Source organism: Oxyura jamaicensis, chromosome 3 (genome assembly GCF_011077185.1).
Source record: "Oxyura jamaicensis isolate SHBP4307 breed ruddy duck chromosome 3, BPBGC_Ojam_1.0, whole genome shotgun sequence".
NCBI classification, from domain to species: domain Eukaryota; kingdom Metazoa; phylum Chordata; class Aves; order Anseriformes; family Anatidae; genus Oxyura; species Oxyura jamaicensis.
The window spans coordinates 41,123,081-41,137,097 of record NC_048895.1 but is presented as its reverse complement, the minus strand read 5'-3'; the positions used below and the strand labels follow the sequence as shown (position 1 = coordinate 41,137,097).

The 14,017-nt window shown below is 38.4% G+C and overlaps 1 protein-coding gene across 2 annotated transcripts in view; it reads right to left on the bottom strand.

Moving 5' to 3' along the window:
* PCNX2 (pecanex 2) overlaps positions 1 to 14,017 on the bottom strand; it is a 155,081-nt gene that overhangs the window by 58,440 nt on the left and 82,624 nt on the right. For both annotated transcript variants that reach the window (XM_035323215.1, XM_035323214.1), the window contains exon 21: positions 11,886 to 12,063. In XM_035323215.1, the coding sequence (XP_035179106.1) occupies positions 11,886 to 12,063 (178 nt within the window). The remainder of the gene's footprint in view (positions 1 to 11,885; positions 12,064 to 14,017) is intronic.

The following is a 14,017-nucleotide window of genomic DNA, read 5'->3' as shown; positions in this document are numbered from 1 at the left end:
ACTTAAGTTGAAAGCAGTGCTTCTCATGCATTCTGTGTTTTGGCATGACTCAAAATAGGTGCAACATGCAAAATACAGCTTCTGCTAACTTTGCACAGGCATATTATTTAAAACCATCAAAGCTCAGATAAAAACAAGCTGCATGATCTCTTCAAGGCACAGCCCGGTTACCACTGCTTAGTTTAACTATGAGAAATTCACATCTTGTCAACACTGTTTTCTCTCAGAAATACTACACGTGACTCAAAAATTAAAACATTAGATATAGCGGACATGTAAAACTGAACTGGAACTAGAACTGACTTCTACTATTTGAACCCCGTTTAGTAGGTTGGCAGGTTGCTTTGCATTGCTTAATTTTTATTTATCTGAAATGTCTGAATGAACAGCTGGGAGAAAAACTATATCCACTAACAATTTAAGTGAAGGGCTGAAAAAGCTAATGACTCAAGTGAAACCTCAACAATTCAGAACTGCAACATAACCCGGCACAGTTCTGCCCGCTACAGATTGAAATCACCAAGTCATAAATCACCCCAGCTGTGCTCAAAGCTCAAGGTTCATCAAAAGGTTTTCAAACCTCAAATAAAATGCAGGTTTTGCATTTGCTATGAAACCAAATCCAGGAGGAGACCCTCCTGGCTTCTTGTTCCTTTACATCATTTTCATCATTCCTTAATATTTTCAAATTCTTGCAAAATAGGCCATGGAGCCTAAACTCCCTGCTGCTAGCAGCAAGCCCTACTATTTCTGCATTCACCACTGCTTGATCTTGCTGCTGTTTCTTTCAGCAGTTGCCTCTGAGCTACTGTTTCTACAAAACATGCAACGAGCTTGCTTTCATTCGCAAGAACGTGCATGTAAGAACACTCGAGTGAACCTCTCTTGGTTTTTGAGAGCCTTGTGTCACTGCACCCAAGGGCCTGGAAATGTGTGATTTTCAAGCTGTTGCTTTCATTAAGAGTTGTCAAGTGCCTCTAGTACTTCTTAAATTACCATTGCCAGGGCATGCTCTGCAAAACACCTTAAAGGAAACTTGCCATTACCATTTTACATATCTAACTATACTTACTAAAGGCAATGCCATTTAGAGACTACAACACAGAGATTTAGGAAGGTGGGATTTGGGTTTACTTTTTTTTTCTCTCTCTCTCTCTTTTTTTTTTTTCCCTACAACTATATTGAAAAATATTGCTCCTTATCAGTTTTAGCCAATTTACTACATTTCTTCTCCATATGATACAGGAACTCCAAGGATCGACAAAGTGCTATTGCTTTACTCACAGAAAAAGTGAAGCTGCTAAAGTTTGCGTACATAAACACAAGGAAGCTGATCCTCAGAAAGAGTTGTAGTTGAAGTAAGAGAACGACTACTGCAGTTCGGTCTTCAGTAATCATAAGACACTAGTATAAGAGGAAAGCTTTCAGCACCTTTTAAATTGCCAGAACCAATTAGAATTAGAAAGGGTTAGGAAAGCCAAACCCCTCTAAGAGTTGAATCAAGTGAGAATGGGGAAGGGCAACAGGAAAGATTTCTGCATGTATATCAGCAGTAAAAGGAAGACCAGGGAAAGCATGGACCCACTGCTGAATGTGGCAGGGGACCTGGTAAAGGACAAAGTATTCAATGTCTTCTTTGCTTTGGTCTTTACTAGTACGACTAGGAATCCCTTGCAGCTAACAACCCACGGATGAGTGGTGTCACGGGTTGAGGAAGGCAACCCTTTCCCCCTCTATTCAACACTGGTAAGACCACACCTGGAGTGCTATGCCCACTTCTGGGCTCCCCAGTACAAGAAAGACGTGGAGCTACTGGGTCGTGTCCAGTGGAGGGTCCTGAAGATGATTAAGGGACTGGAGGATATGATGTATGAGAACAGGCTAAGAGAGCTGGGATTGGTTAACCTCAAGAAAATAAGGATCCTTGTGAAGGATCTTACCAACGTGTATACATGTATGATGCAGGGGACTAAAGAACGTGGAGTCATACTCTTCTCAGTGTTGCCTGTGGCAGGACCAACAGGCAGCAGGCACAAACAGATATAGGAAATTGAACATATGAAGACTTCCCACTGTGAGTGTGGCTGCACATTAGAACAGGTTGCCAAGAGAAGTAGTGGGATCTCCAACCTTGGAAATGTTCAAAACTCAGCTGGACGCGGCTCTGAGCAATCTACTGTAGCTGAACCTGCTTTTAAGCAGGTGGGTTGGACAAGACAAACTTCAGAAGTACCTTCTAGCCTCAACAATTCTGAGATTCTGTGAAATATGAAATTTATGCTCAGTAAAGTTTTGTTCTGAATGAGGGTAACTTGCTCTTGAGAGATGTGAAGTATATTTTCAAACAGTGCTAGTTACCAAAAGGGGGAAGCTTCCCATTTGAAGGGAAAATGTTTTTTTTTTTTAAAAAATCTGTGCCAAGTTTTTTCCATCTTCCTAACCTCCTTAAACACATATAAAAGACTAATTTTTCTTTAAGACTTCTACATCCCAGTTCAGGATGACTTATCAGTGAATATTTATATTACACTTTCTTAGAACTTCAATATTTTCTATAGTTCATTAAGCAGAAAAATGATACATTTTTTAGGGTACAAAGTTCTAATGCTCCTAGATACCTTTACTCACGTGACAGGTTGCATTGTAAACAGTTTTTAAGTCTTTGATAAAGAGTTTAAACCGTCAGTATACTCAGTGAATTTAAACTACTACTTTCCCACTACTGTCAAGTGAAAATGCAGAATATGCATCTTTCTTTTATATTTATTTTATATGGACACAACATATTTTATCATCTTAATCACCCTTAAGTCTTCTGTGGGTTCTGATGCCTCTACAGAATGCTGGTGCATAAACTAGTTTTCTATGTGTCTGTACAAAAAGTAGAAGCAAAGACTTAATTTAAGGATTTCTTTTAAATCTGGTTATTCTTACTTAACTGAATTTAAATAATACTACAAATCAGGAACATGAATCGAAATTAATATTAAAAAAAAGATTTTGGGAGTCTGAAACACCGCTAAAATGTCATCTCCTTTTCTCAGCTTGTTATTATCTCCATGATCTAGACAGAGATTAACAGTTGAATTTAAAAGACACTGAATGTGAGATGGAGACTATGCAATGCCTTCAGCCTTTGGCAGCCTGTCTATCTGTCTAGCATCTGTTAGGACTCTGTGTAGGCAGACTCCTTGGCAATACTGGGACTAAATAATGCATAAACATTAAAATTTTCTTGCTAAGCTTGAATTTTGCTGTGTTTTAAAGAAGTATATGCACACATTGTTTTTAAACAAAAATAACTGTCATACACATATGGCTACATGGTCTGTGTGCAATGCAAAAATGAGAGATTAAAAGAAACAAATGCAGAAACCAATTATTCACCGCTTTGAAAAGTTATTTCTTTATAATCCTGTTTAGATCCTGAGAACTTGAGCCTTGAACTAAGACCTTCAGATACTGGGGGGGCGGGGAACTACAACACAGGCATTTAATTTTTCACGTTAAGCTAATTCCAGTCAGTTGGTAGCTGGAGTAGTCTTGGGAGTAAATTCAGATCTCTACTGGTACATTCATTTATTTTTCTTTATTTGCATTTATATGCATATTTATGTCAATAAAATTTAAGATATATTAAGATTGAAACATCGTAAGTATGTACGTGTTTATGGATATGAAATTAAACTTGGGTGAAATAATTTTATTCTAGTTCGTGGGTTTGCTTTGCAGATCATTGACTTTCTAGTTTTTATTCAATGCCATCTGAAACACTCTTCACCTACAAAATCCTAAAAAAACAAGATTTACTAGAAATATCCAATCTTTTTAATGCTTGTGCATAAGTCATTATGACATTTTATTGGTGTATTTTAATAGAGCTAAGTTTAAATCTATGAAAAATACTTTCCAGGCTGTCTTTATTTGCTTCTGCTTACAGACATTTGAAGCCTTTATACTGTGGAATTTCAACATCGTTGTCTAATGCAACATATATAAGAGGATCCAATTATAATCAGTCCAAGGCTCTGATACCAAATCTTGTAGGATTTTATTCCTGAAACACAGTGTTCAGCACCTAACATCAATGGTGTACAAAACAAGTATGTTTTAAACAAGTGGAGTAACAAGTCTCTGAAGCCTTACATTTTAAGTTAAATGTTAATCATCAGGCATAAATATGATGAGGATTAGACAATATGAAGGTGATAAAACATAACAGCCCTGGATATGTTCATGGCAGAGGCTGCTTCTTCCAATGTTGTCAGCTGACAGCAAAAGCCCAGGGAAGGAGCGTGTGGAACTAAAAGAAACCATCTCCCCTATTTCCCAAGATGGGCAAAAAGGACAAGATCAGAGATAATCAGCTTAATTTGCAGAGGGCTGGACAAGTGAAGTAAATCAGCTGGAAGCTGTACCGATCCAGCTTTTTCAGCGAAGCCTTCCCTTCACTGGTAGAGCTCCTGCCAAGACTGCATCTTTCTAGAAATTTCCTTTAGATAAAGTAGACATAAAAATGCAGAGTTGCATGCAGAAGCATCAGATACTCAAGATTTCTCTCTCAGTACTTGCATCAACAGATACAGCACAAGGCTCTAACAGCAGGAATGTAAATGAGTATTGTCCTCAGTGTTGGGAGCCAGACAGACCCAGGGAGCAGGTGTACATCCTCCTGCACCCGAGTCTGTTTGTCCTAACCTAAAGGAAAAAAAACACCAAAAATAGAGAGAAAATTAAACTGGGGAACAGCACTGGAGAGTGAAGGCTAACAAAGAGGTCAGTGACAGAACACTGAATGAAAAATCAATTAAACCACTTCTCCAATATTCAAAGGAAACATGAACTGTACAATGCTCAAGAGAGTTAAGGAGTCTACAGAAAATACCATTGGGATTATCCTGTCAAATATCAGATGTAGCCTTGGGTATTTTACTCAGCAGAAAGTGTCTTAACAGGGTTTATATACCAGATACCAAAAGTTGAGGAAACAGCTGTGAGCAAAGAAGGTGCAGCTGATTAAGACACTGGATTTCAGTATGCCTGGATGGCAAGAAATGGATTAAAATACGAATTAACGACTTAATGCCAGAAGCTTTGAAGTGAAACATCAGATTTAGAATAGGATAGAAAATCAGAAGGAGACAGGAAAAAGAGTGAGGCTTTTGACTTACAAGTAGCACCTAAATCCACTGGAACACTCAGACAAACCACGAGTTTTATTGCCGCAAAGGCAATAAAGAGATCCGATCGGTTAATTACCTTAACAAAGCACTAAGAAGGTCAATGCACTTGGCAGAGCTTTCTCATAAAATGAATGAAAATAAGATGACATGCATAATTTCTTCCCCGTCCAAGGGACTGTGCTGTAGATGTTGAACTCTTACAGAGTTAAGCCTGACCAACACGTCTGGCAGGTTGCTACAAGCTGGTGTCTTAGCTAGAGTTACTTTGACATTCAGATAATCTTTCATAAATATGTGACATTGGATACTATGGCAGAAAGAAGCATACAGAAAGAGAAAAGTTTGTATAAAATACAAAGTGAAAAAATGGATTCCCTATTAGCTGGAAAATGTATTCTGGGAAGGAAGAAGAAATATCAGACAGGGAAATTGTATTCTTAAGCGAGCTCAGCAGGGGTAAGAGTATTTAGGCAAATGAATTCAGTGTTAATGAAGGCAAATTTAACAAGCTCTGGTTCTTTGATTATTTTGCCTTATGCATGAAGACAAATTCAGAGCCCTCAGTGGATTTGACTATCAGAAAATATAAGGTGATTTCATATTTTAGTATTGCTAATTAGTTCATCCACACACACAAATTAAGAGGCCATTAGACTGCCTGCCAGTAACATAAAAGGCACTGAAAGAGATAGCAAGTTGTATTCCTATACATTAGAGGGTTAATGACAGTGGGTCTTATTCCCTTCAGGATGGGTGTAGTAGATGGGTGTGTAAGCTAGGGGTGGCTGAGGTTTAAAGGAAACTGAATGGATTTGTCAAAAACTGATATTCCAAATCTCAGTTGTGCTCTACACATGGAAGTTACAGGTAAAAGAACCAACTTATAACAGCTCAGCATACAGGAACCTCCAACATGCTGCTGTTTGCTCTGAGTTGTGAGCAGACAGGCAAAAAACAACAACAAAAACACCCACAGAGATCGCCAGAAGCAACCACACAGAGTTTACAGGGCAACCGACAGAGACTGCAAGGGCAATGCCACCTCAGATGCTTACAGATTGAGGGGATCAGAACAGCACTTACAATCTTGGCATAAGTGCTATTCTTGCAGCAGCTATTTCCATCCTTGAAGTCCTGTAGCATGAAGTTCAACTTGAATAGCCAAGAAGTTGCATGCTGAAACCCACTGTTAGGCACGTAAAATCCAATTACAGTACAGAAGAAAGAAGCAAGATGATCAGCTTGCTCCAGGCCTAGATGGGTGCTGCAGACCTAGTGCTGGCCTACGTGAATGGCTGTAGCAAGGTATAAGAAACTCAAATATTTCTGAAGTGGATTGTAAACCTGCTCCATCCATTTGTACTGGCAATCTGGTATGAAAATATTATTTTATTAAGCCAAAAAGGTATCTGTGTATCGTAGCATGAAATATGCAGGCAGTTTCTTTAACCAACTAGATCGTGTAAGAGAGGGAATGTAGGGAAGAGGCACTCCAGTCAAGAGAAATTATAATACTTCTTGTCTGCTGACAGATAACCTCTCTCTGTATTAAAAGATGGCAAGAATTTAGTTCTCAATCTGTGTTGCTGGAGAAGGACCACTTTTCCCCATCTACATGCGTGTGGATATTTCCTATGGCTCTAAGAAAGATATAGCTGGATGAAAAATGGAAACAGGCTGCTTTCCCAGCAGCCCCATTCAGCTAAGTTCGTTAATGCTACAAGCTCAAGATTCAAACTGCACACCTATGCATGTTTCCTTGAAAAGGATTCATCCATACAGCCAGAACACTACTTTGGTAGCAATACCTCAACATTTCTAAGCTGTTTTAAGAACCCAGCTAAGTCCATCTGAGAGCTTGCTGGTGTCCAGTTTGCCCTAAGCTTATGAATCTTAATTTTCTGGGAAGCAGCATGGACTGACTCTTGGGTATCACCTTGTTTTAAGACATTGTGACTCCTTCAGTGGACCATTTTGTTACTTCTTGTAGGCATCCATCCACAGGCATGAGGGATGCTGCTGTTTTCTTGCTGCTATGGTCAGCATTGCCTAGGAAGTCTGCAACTGCAGAAAAGTAAACCGGGTGCTGTGTTTTTTAATTGCAGACAAACAACTTTGAACACTGCCTGCTGCATATTACAACTGAGGTAGTGTTGGCCTTATTTGTACACTGCCAGATACGAACATCACAAAGAAAGAAGTAGATGTGTCTCTTCTTCCTTCCCCAGCCATTGATCTCTTTGCTTCCTCAGATCAACATTGGCACCATCTGAGGCTCCAAAAGTAGTTCAGGAAGACAATATCACACTTCTCCACCAACAAGAAATGCACATGGCACTGGATGAAATGCAAAGCCGTATCTTTAGAACACAGAAGAGAGATGGGAAAAAGCCTTGCCCTAGGCATTTTTGTTAACACTTAGCCAGTTCCAAACCAATATCCTGGCTGTTCTAAAATTATTTGCATTGATTTCTAAATCACACTTAACACTACCTCTTCATTCTTGATTTAAACAGCTGTTATTCCAGACATCCTTTAAAAGCAGCTCACACAGCTGCCAACGAGGACATTGTGACAGTGCTGGGCATGTTTCCTTTTTTTTTTTTTTTTTTTTTTTTGCTTTGTTTTTAAATTGCATTGAAGAAAGATGGATTTGGTGAGCTATATCACGCTCCCTATGCTCTCCCTGTCATGTGTGTGTTACATATGTTAGAATTTTTCCTCAGTAGAAATCAGAGATCCATCTTTTCACCATTATAAGAAAGGTCCATCTTTTCACCATTGCACAACCGTGTATCCTTTCCATATCCCCAAACTGGTTAAATATTCCCACAGTTTCTACCCTATTACAGAAAAAGAATCTTACTGTTAGGTGTCTACAAAGAAATGCCCTAAGCCCAGGAATAGATTCCATCTTCAGTGTGCCTGTGAAGAACATATTCGCAATTACGTGTGGTTTTCCTGTTTCACCTAGGATGAACATACTTATTAACCTTCACACTGATACTATAGCATCTCCTCAAAAGTTCAAGGGAATAACTGGCTTATATCAGAAGTTTACATGGAATCACGTAGACCACGAAGACTGTCTTGATTATCCCGTTCAACTTCCTGTAGAGTACATATCAGAGCATTACATCCACAGTTTTTGAATGTCCAACCATATTTTTAAAAGGCCATTCAGCTCTGACTTAAAGACTATAGGCAATGGGAGTTTCAGACAGGAGAATCCCAGGCTGTTGCCAACAAGACAAACCATTGGTGGCTATGTGGAATGTCCTGGAATAAGAAAGACTGAGAAGTCTTGTTCCACTTGATTTGAAAACTGCAATCATTATTAAAAATAAAGTCTTCTCTAAATGTTTATCTTGCTCCCTTCCTACAGTAATTTGAAAGACAAAATACCATACTCAACATATGGCTAATGAACTTCTAGCATTAATTTTTCACATTCTGAAAACTGGTCAGAACGTGAACAGCTGTTTCAAAAACAGTGAATTAATCATGTGGTATTAATAATCATATGTTAAAATAGACTAAAAATTTATGTTGGTTAAAAAAGCCTCAGGAACAGAACTGAATAGACTCTCTTGTTCTTTCTGTCACCCCAGTGTGGGTGGTTTGGATATTTGCAAACAGATAATCTCAGTGCAGTGATTCGGACTTCCATGCCTCAACTTCTTCAGAGAAGCAATATGCTCATTCGGAGCATTTGATTTTACTAAACTACATTAAATCAACAGCACACAATGGGGAAAATGAGAGAAGCACAATCAGATATTCAGAAATATCCCAGCCAACATTATTAGCAGAGTTTTATTCAACACAATCTGCTTCAAGATTCACTAGCACAGTTTTTTGTGAATGCCTGTTGAATTTAGACACTTTCTCCAGTGGCTGGCAGAAGAAAAATGCTTACTGCTGCATTGCTCTGACAGCATACAAATAAATTTTTGCAGGGTAACCATGCTGAAGAATTGCCATCACTATGGCTAAAGTATAGCACTTGTAGGGTTCCATAATTCTGATGGTAGAAAGCTGACACTTTCAACAAGCAAGCAGGTAACAGCTGTGATTGTGTGATAACTTCTACATAGCCAAAGGTGAAGACAACAGGAACTATTCTGGTTCTTGCCTTTATCTTTTTTAAAATATCTGCAAAATGACTGAACTACAGATAGACAGAAGTTGTGACGACCCATAATGCTTTTAGGTACAGAACAGCATGCAGTTTGCTTTGTGCCTATAGTATGGAATACACATATCATCTTTATCCTCAAGTGAGCATATCCTTTAAAAAAGTTCCACAATATTGAGCTAATAAAGGCTCAGACCTTAATTACAGTAAAGAAAATATGTTCTTTATGATTTGAAATTAATAGGACTTTAATTGCTATCATCTGCTACGCTATTTTTCAGATTGGCTTTAATGATCACTGTGAAACAGTGCGTATGCTTTTGTAATATAAATAATTCAACCATTTAATTTCATTTTTTTAAAATGGAACAAGGACAAGTCCACTTGATGAACTAATGACCTGCAAAATTTCAGATTTAATGAGATATGGAGAAGATGACAGATCAATGCTAAAACTGCATTTTAAGAACACATCTCTACTAGGTTGAAAGCCTGTACTAGAAAGTAGGAGTGATTCTAGCACAGATCTCTACTTAATTTGGTATGCATCCTTCATTACCTCATTCTTATCGCTATCACTTGTCTTTGTACAGTGAACAGTAGATCCAGACCAATGAAGCAACTCCAAAAAAAAAAAAACCCACCCAACCAACACTGAAAAGCCTTTACGTCTCTCTCTTCAAAAAACAAAACAAACAAACAAAAAAAAACAACACAAGAGCCCACACCAGTATTTTGTGATACACTCACAAGGTCAACATTTTCAAAAGAATTAATGAATCCTGCAACTTCCAAGTCCGGTGCTCATTTTTTGATCCCGTAAAGAGGTTTTTGGAGAATTAGGTTTAGGGCTAACTAAGCTGTTAACTGGACATAAGGTTTCTATTGAAGCACATAATCAACAATTTCTTTGGTGATATAAATACACACACGCCCTTTCCCTAGGGAACACAGTAGCGCAACAAGTACTTGAAAAACTACCACGACACAACCAACTTCTGCATCACTTTCACTGCTCACCTTCCCTCAGAGGTAAGAAGCTTAAAAGTTACTCTAACCCTATTTTAGGATCACATAGTATGTGGTGGGGAGTGGTTCTTTCTAAAGCGCTTCTTAAAATATGGTTGTAAAGCTCTTCTTGCTCCTTTTCTTCCTCGCTTCACCCCTGCTCCCTGCCTTCTCACCCCAGCACAGAGGTGGTACAGCAGAGCAACAGTACAGGACTGAGGATTGGAGGCTTTAAGAAGGTGAAGCTACTCCTGGACAGTGGCCCAAGGAAAAAAGAAAGGCCATGATGCTTCACAACCTTGCAGTTAGTCCTCCCTTCCCCTCCTCCCTTACAACAGCACAGAAATAAGCCAGAAGAAAGCATTCCATTTTGGCTTTGCACTTCACCTGAGTGACTGGGAGCCACCAACGTAACACCAATAAACTGGGCTTTTCCTCAGGAAGGCTGAAACATCGTGTGGGTGGGAGCAGCAGTGTTAGCTGATGCTCCTTGTAGGAAGGGCTTAATACACTACGCATTGATAGGCATCTCCCACAGAACATACTACAGTCAATATGGAACCGTGTCTTTCTTCTCTCAGAAAAGAAGTGATGCTAGCTGGGCCATACTCACACTTATAGCAGGGATATTTTAGTGAAAGAAAACCAAACAAAATCAACAACAAAAGACAAGAAAAAAAGCACCTTACCAGAACTACCTCTGGACAATCCATATTGTATGTTACCATAATCAGGGACCAGGGATTTTAAAAGCAAATTGTGAAAGAAATGGTAAAAGCTTCAGGCAAGCCTTCAGTACTTTCTCATGTTTTATCTAGGTATCAGTTAAATCTACTTCTTCCAGTGAAATAGCATAGATAGTCGATCAAAGCAGGATCTGATCCAAATGATGCAGAAAGTGTTTTTTTTGTTGTTGGTGGTGGTGGTTTGGTTTGGTTTTGTTGGTTTGTTTGTTTTGGAAGTTAATGCAACTAGAATACATTCCATAGCAGTCAAGGGTTAACAATGAGAAAGAGGAAGGAGCTTTGAGGTTAAGGTTAAGGGCACCATTACAAAGATAACGGATAGAAACTAGGAAAAGAAAAATGTTAAGTCTGACATTAGGAAAACATTTATTATCCTGAGGATGATTAGATAGTGGAATAATTTCCCAAAGGAAGTTGTTGAGTTGAACACAAGAGGCATTCAAAGGAAACATAGATAAAAAACACCCAGGCGATTGATCTGGAGGGCAGCACTGCACTAATGACCCAAGAGGCTCTTTCCAACTCATTGAGGATTTTGCTCTTGAAAATGGTAGTTATGAACTTCTGTAACAACATGTGAACAAAAAGTAAATGCAAAACATTGCACAAAACCAGAAGACATTTAACTGAAACCTTGGTTTTAGCTTACAGATTTTTTTCCTCTACAATACCAATCATCTGTGCCTATATATGTCAGCATCATTTCTAACAAATCCCACCACGTATTGATCAGCACAGTGACATTGAGAAGATAAATCAAAGCTATGAAATACATTTTTCCAAAGAAATGACAGTAGTTATAAAACTTGCCTTGTGAAACACAATGGACATCATGAAGAAATCCAGCAAGAAATTTTCCGAAATGTCTCTATAGTCAAATCGGAAGAAGATCACAGTAAAGCTCAAAGTAACAAACTGATTAATAGGATTACAGAATGAGGAACGGAGGAGTTTCATCCCAGCAACTGTTATCAGGATAATATCACAGCTGTAAGAAATACAGAAAGAAAAACCTAATCAATTCAAAGTAATAAAAACATTGAATTATGAAGCTCTTAAATATAAATAGCTGTACCAGATGCATTAGATTGCTTTGTATATCTAAATCTACACATCTTATTGATTCCTGATCTCAATCCTATGTTCTCTTAATAATCACATTATCCATCTGCAACTTTGTATTTTATTATCACACACTTGTAATCTGTGATAAAGAAATAATTATGTACCAAAAGAAGAGTACTGGCTACTAAAATCCAAAAACCTAAAAGGTTATATTATATATAGCTCTTAAAATAGAATTCGTTTCAGAATTTATTTTCATGCTTCCATTAATCTATTGCTGTAATTTAAGAAAACATCTTAAAACCACTCCAATTTTTATTACTAGAAATTTAACTTGATCACAGTTTATAAATATTCTCCTATTACACACTATGCCTAAATTCTGGATAAAAACACCTATGGATATGAAATGCTTGAAATCCTTAATATTGTTGTTGAGCAGGTCATCTAGTCTATATAGATGAAAAGAAACTGTGCATTGTACCTATATGTTGTAAAATACATGCAATCTGCATTTCACTCTCCTTTATTAGACAGTGAACTTAAGCTGAGAATGCTAAGTGGTAAGTGACCATATAGAAAACCAAGAAGCTCATCTCCAAAAATTAAAGTGCTTGCTACTGTATCTCCAAGAAGATAATGTTCCTTTTTTAACTATTCAGAAAACTACAAAAAAAAAAAAAAAGTAGAATTAAATGAGAAGAAAAGATGGAGGTAATGTGTTAGCACACCTTACATTTAGAAAACCACTCCAGTCTCTGGATATACCTCTGAACTCTGAGACTTGAGGTTGTTAACATTTTTTTAGTTCTGTTTTTAAGATACTTTACAGAATTAGAAAGATGATCTTAGCAATTTTGATCTCTTGATAATTACAGCCCACTTAGGGGGTTAGACACTAGAAAGGTCTCAGACATTAGTTTTAGATCACCCAGGTACAATCAAAACCAAAGGCACTTCAGCTCCTCCTTCAGTGTGAGGGGAGAATCAGGCAACAAGCAAATGTCTAGAGCTAGCCTAGAGGAAATCCTCAGGATGGTGATGGGTCTGAAAACACTGCCCCTTCTTAACCCACACTGACCTAAGACTACAGGTGTGGATCCTTTGTCTCTTTCTGTCCCCTTCTGTGCAGTTAAGTGTTTTTGCTCATTCTTGAAGCTAACTGACCATGGCTGTATTCTTTCAAAAGAATGGTTGTGACACCAAACTTTCCTGCAGCACCCTACTGTTTAGAATACTTGAACGGGAAGGAAAGAACCCAAATCCAGCCACTTTCCAGCCCTGGAGGAATTGAGACCTGCATTCCACCCTCCAAAGTACCCTCAACTCCTGCTGAATCTGTTTAACTCTTCTGCTAAGAAGTTAGAGGCTTTTTGTCACCAGAAACACAGAATAAGATTCCACATCTTTGTTGGCAGGCACTCCCCTGAGATATGACACAGTACTGGGCTCCACACAGTAAACACTGGCATGGTCCTGTATTTTTATCTAACAACCACTAAAAGACACAGGAATAGGGTTTAAAGTAGGAATTGGAACCTATGATTCCTCACCATTACAAGAACTTCCTTTGCACCAGAGCAGGAGGAATCAAGAGCAAACCTCCCATAGCCTCCACTTTCCTGGCAGGAGCTCAATGGTTGGACTTTTGTTAAATGACATAAGCAACACCTACTGCACCACCAAGGTATTTAAAAGGAAGGAAATAGAAGCAGTATTTTGTGAACCCAATCCTGATCACATGTTGGGCAACACCTCTCAGCTCAAAACCTTTGGGTGTTTGGTTCCTAGTCAGGGTAAGGTAAAAGTGATTTATTCTGAAAGTTCCGGGCATGTTCAGAAGTACACCTTGAGCCTCCTAATGAACCATCAAGTCA